Source organism: Heteronotia binoei, chromosome 12, assembly GCF_032191835.1.
Source record: "Heteronotia binoei isolate CCM8104 ecotype False Entrance Well chromosome 12, APGP_CSIRO_Hbin_v1, whole genome shotgun sequence".
Lineage (NCBI taxonomy): Eukaryota > Metazoa > Chordata > Lepidosauria > Squamata > Gekkonidae > Heteronotia > Heteronotia binoei.
The window spans coordinates 65,279,299-65,299,238 of record NC_083234.1 but is presented as its reverse complement, the minus strand read 5'-3'; the positions used below and the strand labels follow the sequence as shown (position 1 = coordinate 65,299,238).

The window sequence follows — 19,940 nt, the reverse complement described above, 5'->3', positions numbered from 1 at the left end:
TCGAGGTTGGACTACTGCAATGCTCTCTACATGGGGCTACCCTTGTGCCGAACCCGGAAGCTGCATTTAGTGCAGAATGCCGCTGCCCAGCTGTTATTAGGGCTCCCAAGATGGGAGCACATTCGGCCGGGGCTCTGGAGTCTGCACTGGCTGCCGATAATATACCGAGTCTGATACAAGGTGCTGGTTATTACCTTTAAAGCCCTATATGGCCTAGGACCTGCCTTCCTTAGGGACCGTCTCTCCCCATATGTTCCCCAGAGAGTACTGAGATCGGGCTCTCAAAATCTGCTTGCTATCCCCGGGCCAAAGGAGGCCCGTCTGAAATCCACCAGGGACAGGGCCTTTTCTGTAACGGCTCCTTGCTGGTGGAACCAGCTGCCGGAAGAGGTGAGGGCCTGCGGGACCTTGGCCAGTCCTGCAGGGCCTGTAAGACAGCCCTCTTCCGGCTGGCCTATAACTGGCATTAGAAATTCTATAGAAGGTTCAGTGTAGTATTTTGATAGATCGCTGTTTAAATGTTTTATTATTTTACTGTTTTAACTGTTGTAATTGATGTATTTTAAATTTAAAATTGTATGGTAGATTTTATATGTTGTGAGCCGCCCTGAGCCACTTCGGTGGGAAGGGCGGGATATAAATTGAAATAAACTTAAACTTCTGATATAACTTATATCCAGGCATCACCGTGTCCCACTGATTTGCATTCCAGCAAGTTTCTGAAATTCCCACAATGTCTATGTTTTTCCCCAACACTAAACATTCCAACTCACCAATTTTACTTCAAACATTTCTAGCATTTGTTTACAAACATCTATAATTTTCCAGGCAAGTTAGGCCTGCCACCTTCCTCCTGCTTCCTCGAGACTTTGGCACACACTCCATACTGTGTGTCACCATCTCAGTGGACAACTCTGATCCATTACCCAGTAGAAAAGTAACAGCTAACCCTTCATCTCTTTGAGATGAGTCCTCCTGAACCAGAGACATTTCATCTCCTGTCGGCTTTCCCCCAAGATTTAGTTTAAAAACTGCTCTGCCACCCATAAAAGACACCCTGTGAAGTAGATGGGGCTGAGAAAGCTACCCAATTACTGCTCTTGAGAGAGTTATGACTGACCCAAGGTCACACCAGCAGCTGCATGTGGAGGTGTGGGAAATCCAACCCAGTTCTCCCAGATTAGAGTCTGTATACTTAACCATTACACCAAACTGGGTCTCTGGAAGAGTTGTTACAGGGTACTGTTTGAAGCTTAATTTGTCACAGTTAAGAATTAGATAAATTCTGTGAAACAGAATTAACCTACCCACCCCAGGAGTGGTTAATCGTCCAACTGCTACTTTCTTTGTTTAACGGAACTCTAGACAAAGACTGGTGCCCAGAAGAAGACAGAAGAAGAGGAAGACCATCTTCAGCCAGAGCCAAGAATCCCACTTTTTCACATATTAATCACCCTTCTCATGTAATCTCCGTTGATTGGGTGGTACTTTTTTGCTCTGCTGTGACACAGAGTGTCATTTTCTGCTCTAATGCTGCAGGATTAGGATAACATCTACACACAGAGAGAGACAACATCTACACACAGGTGGTAGCCATGTTGGTCTGAAGCAATAGAAGAAAGTTAGAGTCCAATGACACCTTTAGGCCCAACAAAGTTTTATTCAGAGTGTGAGCTTACGGATTCTAACTTTGGTCTATATATGGAATTTCTGAAAATGTGTTACAGTCAAATGGATAGATGTGACAGCCTCACACTAGCTGGTGGTAAAGTTCTGATAAGAAATTGTTTAAAGGCTCTAGTCTGAAAGTTTTCCTTTTTTTCTGCCCTACAGTTACTGCCTGCTTTTATTCCATATTAATCTAATCCTTCTCTCCCTGGAGTATGGTTGTTCTGAGGTCAATGTCTGTATTCACCTTCTCTCTCTGCTTCCCCTCCTCCTTTGGTCTCTCCAGGTTCCCTCAAGAGTCCCATGAACAAGACAGCACTGACATTAATTGCAGTGAGCTCCTGCATCCTGGCCATGGTGTGTGGCACTCAGTTGTCCTGCCCACTGACGGTCAAGGTGACTCTACACGTTCCTGAACATTTCATTGCAGATGGTAAGGACCTTGGCCTGCGTTGGATAACTGGGGTTCTGCTTGAGTAATGGTTTGCAGAGGGGTTTTGTTTGTTTGTTTTAATATATCAGTTTTCTAAGGGGTGTGTGTGTATGTGTGTGTTTTGCAGGTGCTTATTTTACCCCAGTCCATGTATCTTGTATCCAGTGGTGGCAGCATCAGATTCTACACAGATCATAAAAGCCGCTCTTCTGGATCAAAACAAAGGTCCATCGAGTCTAGCGTTGTGCTGCCACGATAGCCAGCTAGATCATTCCAGGAATCTCCTGTGTGGACCATCAAGGTCCTCCTTCCCTTTGCTGTTAGCTCCCAGCAATTGCTGTTCAGATGCAGGTCAAAGCAACATGGTGTGGTTCTTCCTTCCTCTGTTTCATCTTCCCAGTAAATGCAGTACAGATCAGCAGAGTGTGTGACTCACCCAAGACCATCAAGTAGGCTTTGTACATTTGAAGCCTGGTTGTCCTAATCATGCACTCTAACCACTGGACTACACTGATCTTCATTGTGGTCTCTGTGCTTCACACCCATGGGAGTGGGGCACCTGTGCCGACTTTGATTGGCACGTAGCAAGCCTGGGATTTTCACGTCAAGACCCCAGTGAGCATTCACAGAAGCCCCACGACACATACTCACTAGACTGGTGCAGAAATCCCACCAGTTCTCTTCTAACTGCTGCACGGATTGGTTGATCTTCTTTGGTCTGGTTGGTAAAGTTTTCTCCTCCTTGCCCGAAGTAGCTTCCTTTCTCAACCTCCAGTTTTTCGTCTCCTTTCCATCTCTCTCTCTCTCCCTCTCTCCTCATGTGTGCACTGTGCCCATTTTTTGAAGCACACAAGAAAAAACAGAAAGGCTTGTCTCTCTGCTGCTTTGCTTATCTCGGTGCTCTCTCCAACCTGAGTGGAGTTTACTTCATCAACGCCAGGTGTGGTTTTGACCCAGCCATCACTGGCACCATCAATGTTGACTGCTATCTCAATTGGTGACCTGGGATCACACAGCCAATCCCTGTTTCAATGCCAACCGCCCTCTCAAACCTAGAGGCTTGGCTACCATCTCAGAAGCCTCGATACCTGCCAAGAAAAGCAGGGAGGATAAGGGGTCAAAGGGAGACAAGTCTAAAAGGCACAAGAAGAGAGGCATTGTAAACATGGTCATACTCCATCTCCTTCACTGAAATGACCGGTGCCAGACTCGGCAATCATACCAGTGTTTCCTCTGTTCCAACTCTTGACTTCAATGGCTTGTCACAATAGCCCCTTGGCACTGGGCTCAACTCAGTTGCTGCCCATCCAACTTTCCAGTTCTGAATAGGAGACTGACCTCACTCAGCAGACAGTTTCCTCCTGCTCATGCCCACACTCACACATCACTGGTAACTCAGACCAAGAGGACTCAACACTGTTGAAATCCTCGATGCACCGATCAATCCTCCTCCTTGAGATTGGCTTGTAGACTATCCTGTAGACCGTCATCTATTCCAACCTCCTCCTCTGCCACCATCACCCTGGGATCAACGATACCTTAAATCACCTTACAACACCAAGGCAAAGTTTTCCCATTCAGGCTCTCAAACCTCTAAGGGGCTCTTGTACCCTTAAACAGAGCCTCTGACTATCATCCAGGCCCTTCCACTCTCCCATTCCCCCCTCCTCTGGACCCACTCACCTCCACCCATACTTACTATCATGGAAGCTTATCACCTCAGACAAGTGGGTTCTCTCCACCATCAAGGAGAGATATGCAACAGAATTCATTCAGAACCTCATCATACCATCATGACATCACCATCACCAATCCTGCTTGAAGAGGTGCAACACGTTCTAGACAAACAAGCCTTAGAACCTGTACCAGCAAGATTCAGGGGATGTGGGTTCTACTCCTGCTACTTTGCTGTCTCCAAGAAGGACAGTGTCCTTTGGCCAATCATGGACAAATTCATCGAGTATCAGAAGTTCCTAATGGCAACATTGCAAAACATTCTACCACTAATCAAGCAGGGAGACAGGATGGGCACGCTGGACCTGCAAGATACATACTTCCATATTTCCATTTGTCCCCTTCATTAGAAATATCTCTGTTTTGCAATAGGTCCAAACCACTTCCAGTACAAAAGCCCTCCCATTTGGACTTTCTACAGCCCTGAGGTTCTTTACCAAGACCATGATCATGATAGTTTCTTACTTTTGCCTCTAGGGGGGTGATTCTGTTCTTTTACATAAATGACTGGTTGTTAGTTGTGGGGTCCAAACAGCTTCTGATTTGGAATATAGACACCCTTCTGCAGAATCTGGGCCTGCAGATCAACACAAAGAAGTTGCACTTACCTCCCTCCACCAGGGTACAGTTTAGCAGGGTATTTCTTGACACCCAGCTGCATGCAGCATTCCTTCCGCAGCAGTGAGCACAAGACATCATGGACCTTGTTCACCTACTTAAATCCCAGCAAGAGGTTTGGCGCTTCAAATCCAACATCTCCTAGGACTGATGGCAGCTACCACAAACATGTTGATCTTTGCGAAGTTACACATGCGCACATTACAACTCTGGTTTCTTCACCTCTTCCATCCAGCAACAGACTCACCACTTTTTCACCTCAGCCTCCCCCAGGAGGTCCTCACATTGCTAGATTGGTGGAAGGTGGAACCCAATCTCCTTCAGGGTGCCCTGTTTCATCCACCCAGTCCATCAGTCACCATCACGCTGGATGGCTCCCTTTGGAGTTGTGGTGTGCACATGAATGGACTGTGTGTGTGCGGGGGTGGGGGGGACCATGGCCCATGTGATACACCACATAAACTTCCTAGAGCTTCTAGTGATCCAGTATGCCCTCCAGTCCTTCCAACCTCTCATCCAAGATAATTTCCATTCTCACAGGCAACACTACAGCCCTCAGTTATGTCAATCGGCAGGAGGAACGGTGTCCAGAAATCTGTGTGTATTAGCTCTGGACATTTGAAAGAAGTGCATCGCTCAGCAAATGTTCATAGTGACAACTCATCTCCCAGGCAAAATGAATGTGCAAGCAGATTTGCTGAGTCGTAGAGCAGCATCTCCACACGAGTGGGAGCTAAGTTGGGTTTATCTCTCTCCAGTCTTCTGAAGGTGGGGTCACCCGACAAAGTGTCAGATGTTCTTCTCCAGGAGAGGTGCAGACCCTGTTTCCCTGGGAGATAGCCTATTGTTCCCCTGGTTAGATCACTTCCTCTACTTGTTCTGTCTGCTACAACTCATCACCAGGTCCTTGAGCAAACTACTGAGAGAGCACCCCTGTTGCATCCTGGTGGCAGCATGGTGGCCTCACCAACACTGGTTTCCAGTACTGCTTCAGCTGGCCTGCTGGTCCTTTCACCACTTTCCTCCAAGCCTGGACCTCTTACTTGCTCAGTAAGGTCAGATCCTCCATCACAAATGTGCCTCATCTCAAGTTGACTACCTGGCAGATCATCTTCTGAACTTCTCTACCAGGATTCAACTTGTGATGTTGAATAGTCACAAGCTCTCCACCCACAATTCTTATGCTTACAAATGATCCAAGTTTTCTGCTTACACAGTTCCTCTGTCTGTGCTTCTTCACCAAGCCAGTTTAGAGGTTGTGTTTAATTTCCTACTTTTGTTAGTGGACTCTGGTCTCAACTATTCCTCTGTCAGAGTATATCTGGCTGCCATTTCACCCCATCATGCCCCTATCAATGGCTACTCTGTTTTCGTTCATCTGGACATGAAACATTTCCTCAAGGGTCTGGTGTGTGTACATCCTCCTGGACATCATCCTACATCTCCGTGGGAACTTCCCTTGGTGCTTGATAAGTTAACAGGGTACCCCTTTGAGCCTATGGCCATGTGCCCTCTCTACCACCTAACTTGGAAGATTGCATTTCTCATGGCTATTACCTCTGCCAGGAGGGTAGGTGAATTGACGGCTCTCCGTTGCAACTCACCCTATCTTAACTTCCATGAAGATGGGGTCTCGTTAGCACTGGACATGACCTTTCTTCAAAAGATTGTTTTGGAATTTCACCTGTGTTCTGAGATTGTTCTATATGCTTTCTTTCCATCCCCCAAATCTGATGAGGTGAGATGTCTTCACTCACTGAATATAAAGAGGACCTTCTTTTCTTCCTCATATGGACTAAGTCTTATTGGAAGGAGTCTCACTTATTGGTGTCTTATGCACCCACCTGGGTACTAAGATTTCAGCTCAGAGACTTTTGAAATGGTTTACTGAGACTATTAAACTGTGTTACCTCCCAGCCAAGAAACCTCTACCTGGGTCGTTATGTGGTCATTTACTAGGTCCTTGGCCACCTCAATTCTGTTCCTTAAAGGTGCTTCATTGAATGACATATGCACCGGGCCTCACCTCATACCTTTATGAAGCACTATGCTATGGATGTGCAGTGGCACCAAAAAGCAAGGATGGGACGTCTAGCGCTGCAAGCTGCTACGTCTAGCGCTGCAAGCTGCTACCTCCAACAGCCACCTCCGGGTAGGCCTTGCTTGCTAAACTCCCATGGGTGTGAAGCACAGAGACCATGAGAAGATAAACAGATTGCTTACCTGTAAATTATGATCTTTGAGTGGTCATCTGTGCATTCACACCTCACGCCCTCCTTCCCAATTGCTGTTGGTTCTCTGGGATATCCATGCCAGCCCAGTGAGCAAGTGTGGTGGAAGAAGAAGAAGACTGCAGATTTATACCACATCCTTCTCTCTGAATCAGAGTCTCAGAGTGGCTTACAATCTCTTATATATTCTCCCCCCACAACAGACACCCTGTGAGGTGAGTGGGACTGAGAGGGCTCTCACAGCAGCTGCCCATTCAAGGACAACTCCTGCGATAGCTATGGCTAACCCAAGGATGTTCCAGCAGCTGTGAGTGGAGGAGTGGGGAATCAAACCCAGTTCTCCCAGATAAGACTCCGCACACTTAACCACTACACCAAACTGGCTGTCTGCATGCTTGCTGGGGTCTCACCGTGAAAATCCCAGGCTTGCTACGTACTGATCAGAGTCGGCACAAGTGCTCTACTCCCATGGGTGTGAATGCACAGAATATCACTCAAAGATAATCAGTTACAAGTAAGCAACCTGTTTTTATCAATGAACAGGGCAGTAATAATAGCTGTTGTTCATCCTCAGGTTTTGGTAGGTCATGGAAGCTTTCATGACGAAAAGGCTTTCTTTGCCCATCTTGAGATTTTAGAGGTGCTCCAGTGTTGACATCCATAAATTGTGTAGCATAGAATTGCATACTTTCAAGGGTGAGCTTACCTAAGCCCAGGATCTTGTGTTTAGCTTTATATCCCCTTCAGATCCAAGAGCTTGTGTTGTGCTTCTTTGGCTCTGTTGTGTGCGCTTCCTGCTGAACCCATACCATGGGGAATTGTCATGAACCATTTTAACTGTGCAAACACACACACACACACACACACATTGCAATTCCTACCATTTTAACCCCATGCTGACCTCATGAGGTAGGTTAGGCTGAGAAATAACAACCTGCCAAAGGCTACAGCTTAGGTCTCCTGTGTCCAAACAAATATCAGTATGCAGCGTGCTATGCAGGCCCTGGAATCCTGGCTTCAAGGAAGAAACTTGCTCGGCTGACTCACTCACTTAATTCATCACTCACAGGAATCATCCTGAATTTGGAAAATGTAGTGTGCAAACCAGCCCTAGGGCAGACTGCATTTTTGCTGCTTCTACCTCATCTTATCTGAATTGAGGACTGTTTGCCTCCAAGACTCAGGAAGCCAGTGTCAGCTGAAAGGCATGTTGGAGAGTAACTGGGTTACCATGGCAAGGGATAGGGCCAGCATCAGCGTACCCTCACGAGAGCCAACTGATGGAGCCCAGGGCTTCTGGCAGAGCCCACTGCTTGCAGACTCTCTCCTGTAATGTGCCCTTTCCCTGCCTGCTCACTTGTGAGTGCTCTGTCACCCAAGCTGCCCAGTGTCATCAGGGAAAGAACAGCGGGCAAAGCAAATGGCCGTGAGCATGGATGGGTTGGAGGGTATGAAGGCAGGGCAGGGGAAGAATGCACATGCAGGTTGTCAAAGTCTGAGACTTACTGCAGCCTAAGAAGACGAAGATAAGAAGATATTGGATTTATATCCCGCCCTCCACTCCGAAGAGTCTCAGAGCGGCTCACAATCTCCTTTACCTTCCTCCCCCACAACAGACACCCTGTGAGGTGGGTGGGGCTGGAGAGGGCTCTCACAGCAGCTGCCCTTTCAAGGACAACCTCTGCCAGAGCTATGGCTGACCCAAGGCCATGCTAGCAGGTGCAAGTGGAGGAGTGGGGAATCAAACCCGGTTCTCCCAGATAAGAGTCCGCACACTTAACCACTACACCAAACTGGCTCTCCACACCAAACTGGCTCTGCCTAGAGGGCAGGGAGCAGCCTGCCTAGGAGTAGATACAGGGGCCTACATCTCCCAAGATTTATTCTGTCCCTCTGATTGGGTGACAGAGTTTGGAGGGAAAATTAGCCTAGAGGAGGTGGGACCTGGAAGGAAAGCATACATAGGCTTGACTGGAAAGGAAAGTTGTTCTCTTTGGAAAGGCTGCAGTCTAGAGAGAAGGCTGTAGCTGGAGGAAGAGATCCCTCACCCAAAGGGGGTGGTGGGTTTTTGGTATTAGTAGCAGGGAATGTCTAGTTATACCTGTTGGGGCTTTTGTTTATTTATTTGTACCAACATTTACTGTTTGCTGACCGTTGTACAAATGTTTTACTACCCACTTGTTGTTCTAGAGCACTTACGTTAAACTTCTTGTTAAACTGCCTGCGTCCTCACATCTCTTTGGTCATGGTTAAGGGGTGTTTGCTACTAAGGGAGAGGTTGGGTGGGTGCTCTGGGCCCTCCCAGACAGACCCTTACAAGAGTGGTGGCAGCCAGGAGAAGGCCCTCCCTGGTCCCCTGCTATGTGGCACAGGTAATGGGACAGATGGGGAGCTGGCAGGAAGGGGGGTTCCAGGAACTCTCTGCCCAGGGCTCCCTACATCTTGAACCAGCCCTGGCATGGTATGTGGATGTAGGGGCAGTTCTGAGTGTAGCGTAATTTCAGACTTGGAGTAGGAGGATCTCAGGCTTTGTATTTTTTCTTAGAAGATAACTCTTGCGGACACCCTTTCCCTTGGGCTGCTCCAGTCCTGCTAGCTGGGCAGTGTTTTCATTCCACTGGAAACCTGTGGTAATTCTGGTTTATGACATCTGAGTTCCAATTTCAGGTTTTGGCATACAGCAAAACGGAGAAGGTTGCAGGTATGAGGAGTCTCCCAATCACCCCTTCTATTTTTATTCTTCTGGCCAATTAAAAAAAAATCTGCCAGATGAGTAAACAAACCAACCAACCTCAGACCCTCTGGCTTCTACTACCATCCTGAAGCTACTGATTTCTGATGCCATTCTTGTTCCCTAGGCAGTGAAACTACTGCTTTTTGATGGAAGAGAGAGAAACTGAAACATTCAACAGGAGCTGTTGTCACTTCTTATCGCTTTTGCCAATTTGTGCTTCCAATATTTCTTGAGTTTTGCTGACCTTTTTCTGCATGGCAACGACTTAGATGCGTAAGGGCAAATTTCATCCTCCTCCTACAGATTGGACCCATCATTCAGTCGGTAACAGTTCTTCAGCTCTTTGCACTTGTTTTTTCCATGTGGGCAAATAAACACTGTTACTTCGTCTCTGACTGAAAGCTCAGAACCAAGCATGCTTTGGGTGACTGCTATTGATTCAGAAAACAATTCTTCATTTTTATATATGAGGAAGTCCAGTTTTTTATATGTTGATTTTATTGTGTGTGTCTGATGTGTGCTTTATATATAATAGTTTTTTTAAAAGGATATAACTGAAATCTTGGGAGACAGTATCATGTGATAGAGTAGCAGCTAGGGTCTGTGAGATCCAGGTTCAAATCCTGACTCAACCATGAGACTCATTAGGTGTCTTTTTTAAATTGTGTGTGTGTGTGTTTGTGCATGCATGCCTGGAAGTTATGGCAACTTCTGGAGACCCCTACTGGGGCAGGGATGATATTCAGAGAACTGGCTTGATGCAGCCTGCCTCTGCCTTCTGCTCCTGGTACTCCAAGGCAGTTTTCCATCCAAGTACTTGTTAGGCGGGATGGGGGGGGGGAGACGGAAGGGAAGATAGCATGTGCTGCCTGAGCAATTTGGAGAAAGGGTAAGACACAGGTGCAATGCATAGATCAGTGAGGAGAATTTCAGGTGAGTCACAAGGTGGCCAATCAGTTAATTTGAATATTTATACTACTTGCTCTCTCTCCAAAGCAGCTTACATTGTTTTCCTTTCCTCCATTTTATTCTCACAACAGTCCTGTGAGGTAGTTTAGGCTGAGAGTGTGATGGTCCCAAGGTCACCCAGCAAGCTTCCATGGCAGAATGGGGATCTGAACCTGAGTCTCCCAGATCCTACTCTGAGACCCTAACTACTACTTTCTCCAAGGTGGGCTCAGGTCTGCTTACAGCAAGGAGATTCTGTTCTGTTCATATTTTTGGACAGCAGATGCCCAAAAATTCCATATTATAAATGTCCAAAATATTGCACGGCAGATTTTGAAAGCTGCTCATTCCCAGGAACAATGGATTCCTAGAATGAAGAAAGTCTGAAAAACACTGTCACATACAGTAGTTCCTAGAGCCAGTTGGTGTAGTGGTTAAGCGCACGGACTCTTATCTGGGAGAACCTGGTTTGATTCCCCACTCCTTCACTTGCACCTGCTGGAATGGCCTTGGGTTAGTCTTAGCTCTTGTAGGAGTTGTCCTTGAAAGAGCAACTTCTGGGAGAGTTCTCTCAGCCCCACCCACCTCATAGGGTGTCTGTTGTTGGGGAAGGAGATAAAGGAGATTGTAAGCCACTCTGAGACTCTGATTCAGAGAGAAGGGCGGAGTATAAATCTGCGGCCTTCTGTGGTCTACATGGCAGTAGTATGATATGTCTCAATACATGTAGATTGTTCCTTTCACTGTCTCTTTGGTTTGGCAAAGTTTCTGGAAGGAGATGCCTGGAGCAAGCCACCCTTTCTGTCTTCACCACATGCATGTCATTCTTCTACTGCAGGGATCCTGAACCTTTCTGAGCCTGCTTGTAAAGCACCTTTGGGATTCTAACACAGGGCGCTGGGTGGAATTAAAAATTGACTGCCACAAGAGGTTGAGTCATCCACAAAATGTTGGAGTGAGGTCAAGCATACTTCTAATAGTAACTCTTCAGCATTTCAGGCAGCCTCTTATTTTAAACTTTTCTATTAAACGAGGCAGGCTGCATCTTTTTTTTTGGCCCTGTTCTGGATACCTCCTAGGCTAAGGGTACTAAAGAAGGTCAGAACACTGGTCTTGACCGAAAGCTATTTGAAGTGTGGATGACCAAGAGGCTACAATTCTGCCTGCCTGTGCTCCCATTATACACTGAGGAGTTACCCTGTGATGACACACACCCCATTAGAGACCATTCCAAAGCTTCACAAAGCCAAGGGAACGTGGCTTTGAAGCTTTCCCACTGACCTGTCACACTGCTCCCTGCACATGGCACTAGCAAGCTTTTCTTTCCCCACAAAAATGGAGAAAAATACCCTCCAATTTTCAAGCCAAAATTGTTTTAAGGCTTTAAGGAGCTGAATTAGCGGCTTCCATGCTGGGGAAGAAGCCAAGCTAATAATACTTCTTTGGGTGTCGTTAAAATGTCCAGCTTCAGCTCAGCACTGTAGTATCTCTAAACGGCTTATCCTGTTTTTGCGATCAGCATGATGCTGTGATTTGTTGTCGTATTAAAGGAGTGGCTCCGAAGGTGCCAAGGAAAAGAGCTGGGGGAAGGGGGTGTCTTTTGCACAAACCAGCCAACTTGCACATTAAGGAAACAGCACAGAACTTTTGACATGGCTTCAGTAAGCACTAGGGAGGCATCTGCCTTCTGTCATGCTACCGTCCGGGTCATCTTGAGCTAGGCTGACGATGGCACCTGTGGAAACCACCTTCCTTCTTCCCTGGCAACAAAGGACAACATTTCAAAATAGCAGACAGCTGCTGATACATTTAGCCTCACCTTGGCAGCTACGGATGCAGTTCTCCATTAAACTTTTTTTTTCCCAGTTTAAAACCATGTTTTACAATTTCATTACAGATGTCATTCTTCTGTGAGCCGTTTCACCAACGACACCCCCCCCCCCTCTTTAGAAAAGTCATTAAGCTTGGATTGGCGATCAGCCCATTTCTCCCCTGTTCCAAGGGTATTAATCTGTTTTATTGGTATTTCATTGGCAGCTCTGTGCATACGTTCTGAATACTTGCATAATTTGCTTAGCTGCCTTTTTCCAGGGGGACTGGGAAATAAGTGATTCCATTTTTACTGTAATATTACGAAGACATAGTGGATTTCCTTTCATTTCAGCTTCTTTTTTCAGGGCCAGATGAATTGCATCCAAGGGTTCAAAAAGAGCTTGCGGATGTAATTTCTGAGCCTCTGGCTATTATTTTTGAGAATTCTTGGAGAACAGGGGAGATGTCAGAAGACTGGAGGCGGATGAATGTTGTCCCCATCTTCAAGAAGGGGAAAAAAGACAACCCATCAGCTTGACGTCTATAGCTGGAAAAGTTTTAGAACAAATCATCAAACAGTCAGTCCTGAAACATTTAGAAAGAATGGATGTGATTACTAAGAGCCACCATGGTTTTCTCAAGAACAAGTCATGTCAGACTAACCTGATCTCTTTTTTTTGAGAAAGTGACTACCTTGCTGGATCAGGGGAATGTTCTAGACATTGTTGATCTTGCTTTCAGTAAGGTTTTTGATAAAGTTCCACATACTATCCTTGTTGATAAGTTGGTAAAATGTGGTTTGGATCCTGTTACCGTTAGGTGGATCTGTAACTGGTTGGCAGATGGCACCCAAAGAGTGCTTGTGAATGGTTCCTCATCCTCTTGGAGAGGAGTGACAAGTGGAGTGCCTCAAGGATCTGTCCTGGGACCTGTTTTGCTCAACATCTTTAGCAATGATTTGGATAAAGGAATAGAGGGAATGCTTATTAAATTTGCAGATGATACTAAATTGGGAGAGGTTGCAAACACAGAAGAAGACAGAAACAGGATACAGGATGACCTTGACAGGCTGGAAAACTGGGCTAAAATCAATAAAATGAATTTTAACGGGGATAAATGTAAAGTTCTGCATTTAGGTAGGAAAAATCTAATGCATGGTTATAGAATGGGGGAAACCTGTCTTAGCAAGTAGTATGTGCGAAAAGGATCTAGGGGTCTTAGTGGATCATACGCTGAACATGAGTCAACAGTGTGATGTGGTGGCTAAAAAGGCAAATGCAATTTTGGGCTGTATCAACAGAAGTATAGTGTCTAGATCACGTGATGTGATGGTATCGCTTTACTCTGCTCTGGTAAGACCTTACCTGGAGTATTGTGTTCAGTTTTGGGCATCACATTTTAAGAAGGATATAGACAAGCTGGAAGGAGTCCAGAGGAGGGCGACGAAGATGGTGAGGGGTCTGGAGACCAAGTCCTGTGAGGAAAGGTTGAAGGAGCTGGGGATGTTTAGCCTGGAGAGGAGGCGGCTGAGAGGTGATATGATCACATCTTCAAGTACTTGAAGGGCTGTCATATAGAGGATGGTGTGGAATTGTTTTCTGTGACCCCTGAAGGTAGGACCAGAACCAGTGGGTTGAAATTAAATCAAAAGAGTTTCCGGCTCAACATCAGGAAGAACTTCCTGACGGTTAGAGCGGTTCCTCAGTGGAACAGGCTTCCTCGGGAGGTGGTGGGCTTTCCTTCCTTGGCGGTTTTTAAACAGAAGCTAGATGTCCATCTGACAGCAATGAAGATCCTGTGAATTTAGGGGGAAGTGTTTGTGAGTTTCCTGCATTGTGCAGGGGATTGGACTAGATGACCCTAGAGGTCCCTTCTCACTCTATGACTCTATGATTCTATGATTTTCTCATTCTAAGAGTGGTTAGGAGATGGGGAAGCCTAAGACATAGGGAACAAAAGATTGTAGTACATGATACACATTAGTCTCATCCTACCTTTAATATTTACATGCAGAATAACACAAGAACATTTATTATACCTTGAACTGTCAATCAGTTTTCCGTGGTCTTGAAATATATGTATTGTTAAGTATATCTTCCTGAAATCCAGTTGTGCATTACAATTCCTTTAGCCTATGCCATGTCTCCAAACTTTCATTAGTCAAAATGCATGTTTTGTGATGCTTTTCTGCTCCCACGGTTAGTAAGTAGCAATTTCAAATATACTTTTTTTTTGCGGGGGGGGGGGGGAGGAAGTGGGCGAAAGATTTCCCTTTCTTCGGTCCATTTTCTCCCATTCCAAATCAGCTTACACTATTCTCTACCTCTTTGCCTTCTTGATTGAGCAGCCCTAGTGGTTTTATTTATTTATTTATTTCCTGAAGAACTCTGGCTGTCCCCACCCTTTCTCAGACTGATATTTTATGCCTGGTTCAACCCAGGGTCCTGAGGGAAGGGTTGGGATCGCCCTTTAACTTACACCACTAAAAACGGCACTTGAGACATTTTGAAATTTAAAAATTAACATTAGTATTTTTTCAACATAGTGGGGAAAGGTCAGATGAAATCTGGGGTGGCATTTCTGAAGTAACTCAATGTAGATAACTCTGATGTGAAACCAGTAGATGCACAGACTTTAGATCTTATGTTTAAGGCTAATGAGAATTTCTTAAGGTATTCAGAGTTACTTAAAATCTTTATGTTGAAAGGCTTTTGTTCCAGTGATTTCCAGATACTTCACAGTTTCTTTGTGTATTATCTGACTCTTTTGATTTCCAGAAGGCTGATACATTCCTTCGAGTACTCAAACCTCTTCTCTTGAAACACCAGTAATTGTCTTGAGTAACTGACTCTTAAAAGTCTCCAGAGGCAGTTCCTAACCACACCAGACCAGGGATCTCTGCAACTCTTTAGAGCTATCACACTGTTTAGATTGAGTAGGGAAATTCCTTTCTCTAGAACAGTATTTCCCATTTGCAGGGTCATGACCCGGTACCAAGCCATGGAAGCCTCACTACCGGGTCACAAGAAAAGCCAAAGCTAGCCCCGCCCCCAGCAAAGCTAGCCTCACCCCATCTCTGTGTTGTGCAGAGAGGAGCTAGGCTGCCTCTCCTTCCTTCTCCCCAGCTCCCAGTGTTTGAGAGAAAAGCTAGCATCCACTGGCACTTTAGACTCATGAAGTGTTCTTCAAGGTATGAGCTTTCATGAGCTTTGCAGTATGTTCTTTTGGGGAGATTTCCCTGGGAGGCCTGGGTGGCAAAGAAGGGTGTGTGTGTTTTTTTCAGCAGGGAGGGGCAGGGAGCGGGCATTCTAGTATCTATTTTTTTAACCAAACGACCCCAGGGCAGAATTTTTGCTGGCTGGGGTCATCTGATAGTGAGGAAGGCTTTTCTTTCTTTCTTTCTTTCTTTCTTTCTTTCTTTCTTTCTTTCTTTCTTTCTTTCTTTCTTTCTTTCTTTCTTTCTTTCTTTCTTTCTTTCTTTCTTTCTTTCTTTCTTTCTTTCTTTCTTTCTTTCTTTCTTTCTTTCCCTGCAAGTGATGCTGTACCTGTATTCTTTGTGCTGGGGGGGAAGCAACAGTGGGAGGGCTTCTAGTGCCTTGGCCCCACTGGTGGGCATTCTGGTGCTTTTTGGGCATTGTATGAGGGAATTTTGGACAGGATAGTCCACTGGCCTGTTCCAACATGGCTCCTCTTATGTTTATGTTCTTTCTTTCCATGTCTTTCTTTTCCTTTCCTTCCATTTCATTTTGTCCATTTCTCTTTCTTTCTTTCCTTTCATTTTTACTGGATGAAACTTTTCTGTTCATCATACTATTGTTGCAGACATAGGAGCTCTGCCAATGAAAAGTTGGCACCCCCAGTTGTAGCCAGGTGGCCTTTCTATGAGATTTCTGTGTGAGTGAGTGAGAATAAGAGGTGTGGGGCAGAAAGAGATTACTGGAGATTACTGCAGTATATCTCAACAGCACTGGAAGAGATGGTACTATGAACTTGGTACCATTTTACTGGTCCTGCTTTTAACAGCTGTCTGACACCAAAATTAAATTCCTCCTGTAGATATTAAAAAGGATGAAAGTAGTTCACTGGCTAAGTATCTGCACAACAGGTTGCTTTTAATAACATGGGAAACACAGCCAGTAAAAAGCTGCAAGTCCCTCATAAATATTCTTTTTGGGATAACTACAGAAAAGCTTGTATGAACTTCATATAACTTGAAATTAATTCATTAATTTCAGGACAATTCTCTGCTACCTTTCACAGCAATTTCCCCGTGTTTCAACCAAAGAAAAGTATGAAAAATAGTTGTCAAAAGATTTTCTTGAAACCAAGCAAGCTTGGCTGTAGCTTGAGGCAGGGTTCCAGTAGTAGCAGCTGAAGGAAGGGCCTACTAAATGTGTCAGCATATTTTGAGGTAGAGCAGCTGCCAGGGCCCAGTGTGGGTGGCACACAGTGCTGGCATTCCTGATGGTAATGGCAACAGCACTCCCAAATGCATACACTGGCCGGTGCTATTGAGGAAGGGATGTTTAGGTAGTGCAGGCAATTGTACATGGCATTAGGAGTGCTTGCAAGCTGGAGAAGAATACACAAACAAATAGGTGCATGCAGGTGTGGGGGTGAAAAGAGAGAACCTCCCACTTTCCACCCCCATTTTGGCTCAGCATGAGTTTCGGAGAGATTTTTCTGAAAATGAATTTAATTCCGAAGAAGAGGCAGGTTTAGAGGAGTGCCCTGGAAGTGACATCACAGGAGAAGGTGGAATTTTGGTTCATTGTGCCCCAGAAATGACATCACTTTGTCCTTGACACCACAGGAAATGACATAATTCCTGTCCCCTGGCTCCACCCCCAAAGTCTCCTGGCTCCATCCCCAATTTTTAGTGGGCCATGAAGGAGAATTGTAAAAATAACTGGGCCATGAGAAAGAAAAGTTTGGGAAACCTTGCTCTAGAAGAACTGTTCCCTTTCCTTGGTCCAAATAGGAGTCTCTGTCTAACTACCCACTTATCCTTGACAATTTTCTTCAGTTATCTTGTCTGTGTTCAAGTGCTCTCAGTCAGGTCTGAATTCCAAATGAAATCTCCTCCTCAGCTCTCAGCTGTAAAGTCTCTTTCTGCTCAGCTGATGCTAACTGATCAGATCTCTTGGAACAGCTTGTGCCTCAAGGCTCTCTGGCTTTGTGAAGAATTAACTCTTCTCACAGTCCTTTACCTTTTTTTACAGCACTTTTAAGCTTTTAAAATAGCAGTCTGTCACAGCATGATAGAAAACCCTCTACCTTTAAAGCTAAAAGTTCAATATGTGAGCTATTTTCATATAATTAGTTTGGGTCTAGGTAGTATGGAGGGGCGATCTTTGTTCCAGGGCCCTTGGTGGCTCTTGATGACCCTGACTGTCTCACATTTCAGAGTATAGGTGTGGGAAGTCATTTTTCTGCCCCCCCATGGGGGAAAAAAAAACCTTCCTGCAAAATTGAAACACACACACCAAACAAAGAGCAAATGTGTATGAGAGGTTCTAGAAGAGCACTTTCAATGTTGTGGCATTCTTGCCACTCACATTTTTTTTAATGAATGCAGAGGAAGACTGGAGAATGTAATTCCACATCTGTAGCTTAAAATGCTGAAGTCCATTCTGCCTCCTTGGTGCTTATTGTCATGAACCCTAATGAGGGGGAGCTGGAAGGATTAACAGATCTGGAAGAGTTGCCAGCCAGTTCCTCAGCTGAACAAACAGCAGCTGGCCCATCAGTCACTCTCTAGGCACCAGTGTCCGCTACTGATGATCAGTCTCCTCCAAGCTCTCCTCCTCCCATCTCAAGAGTTCGAAGCAGGCTCCGGAAAGAACTTTCAGAGCGAAGACATGAGGGGCACGCCGATGCTTCAGATTTCTCAGCCCTGAGTTCTAGCAGAGTCACTGCCACTCAGGGAGCAGGCTGATTGAGACTCCCATATAGCTCCCACCCAGGACCTGATAATCTTGTGGAAGCAACAAGTCTATTCTCTGGCTTGCATCCACGCTCCTTCCTGATCCTGACCTGCTTGATTTCCTTGGCACCCTGACCTTTTGGCTTTTGGACATTGACTTCTGATTCCGGTTTGTGATTCTGCATTGGTGACTTGGCTCCTCCTTGACATCTTGGACTTTGACCTTGGACTGGCTTTGGACTTCTGCCTGCACCCTGAGAACATGACACTTATGTCCTCGTTTTCACCTCATTCTGCTGGGAGTGTAGACCAGGCCTTAAGAGAGAGTGATTGGCCAAAGGTCACCTGGTCATGTTCATGTTGAGACAGGTTTGAACCCTGGTCTTTTTGATCCTAGTCCTGCATTCTAGCTACTTGCAAGACCTTAATGTTCAAAACATAACTAATATACATCAGTTTGTACTTTATAAACCTCATTTGTGCCATAAAATGATGGCTAAAGAGAATACATTCATTCATGTCTTTTTTTAAAAAAAAATCAATACACAGTAAAAGAGCTAAATAAATAAAATAAGTAATAAAACCACACATGTAGAAAGAGATCCTGTATATACACACTCTTATTTGAGAAGCGCCTTGCAAGATCAAACCAGCACCCTAGCCTGGCATCTTCCCATGAGCATAGCAATCTACAAGTGCTGGTGTGTTCCATTAGAAGTTAGCCAGCAGGCCATTTACCAATAGACTGTGTTCTGCTATCTGCCTAAGGCAGATTCTTATAAAGTTTCAAGATGTTGATGGGAGCTATGAAAAATGCATTGCATTTCAGGTTTTGAGCTTAACAAAACCCCCACATTTAATTCTAAAAGTTTTTCTCTCTGCTGCCAGAAGGTGAACAAGAAGGGAGAAAGTCAGGTGCTTCCAAACATCATTCAAGTACCAACCATTGAAGCTGTACAAGTACTAATGACCATTCTAGATGGAGACAGTGAAATCGTCATCTCAGCTCACTACATTTGCTGTAATCTCATCTCTAAAAGGGGGCACAGGGACTTGGTGTTGTGAGAGGCTAGATTGTATCTTCCAGAAGATCTGAAGAAAGAATTATTTGACCCTCAAGGGAGTGGGAAAACAGAAAAAAAAAATCCCTTATGGAGGAAGAGGCCCTATTTTGACTGATTCAATCTGTCTGATTCCATTGGACGAAGGAGCTTTCATACTTGAGCTCTGTTTTGATGGCTGTCATTGCCACATGGAATAAACAAGGCAATGGAAAGTGTTTAGAAGACTGCAACTTCTAAGTTAAGAAGTGTACCTTAAAATATGACAATGAAATGTTCAGCTTGCACCTTGGAATCTGATATCTAGAAGGGACACAGAGATGTGTGGTTGCAAGGTGCTAGACTGTATCTTCAAGACAATTTGAGGGAATGATTCTTTGACCCACAAGGGAGTGGGAAAACAGAAGAATTACAGATCCCTTAGCACAGAGGGAAATAGCTGAATTTTCTGTTGTGGCTGATTCCTTTGGAAGAAGGAGCTCTCGTATCTGAGTTCCATCTGGATGGCTGCCATTGTCATACAGAACTGACAGAGGGCTGGCTGCCTAGACAAAGATTCTAAGGTTGTAGGAAGTTTTAGCAAACTGTAACTTCTAAGTTAACAGCCTTAGAATAAGACCAGCTATATAGGGTGAGGAACAGGGGAATTGCACGTTTACACCTTTCTTTAGTATTCCTTGCTCAATCTGTTGCTGTGCTATGAGTATATGTGTGGACTTTTTTACTTTTAATACATCCTTTACTGTTTCTAGTGCTGGTAGTTGTTCTACATACC

The 19,940-nt window shown here is 45.1% G+C and overlaps 1 protein-coding gene across 1 annotated transcript in view; it reads left to right on the top strand.

The window, feature by feature from the left end:
* ASTN2 (astrotactin 2) overlaps positions 1-19,940 on the top strand; it is an 899,029-nt gene that overhangs the window by 401,667 nt on the left and 477,422 nt on the right. Inside the window, exon 6 of the mRNA XM_060250629.1 lies at positions 1,955-2,101. Coding sequence (XP_060106612.1) covers positions 1,955-2,101 — 147 coding nt within the window. The remainder of the gene's footprint in view (positions 1-1,954; positions 2,102-19,940) is intronic.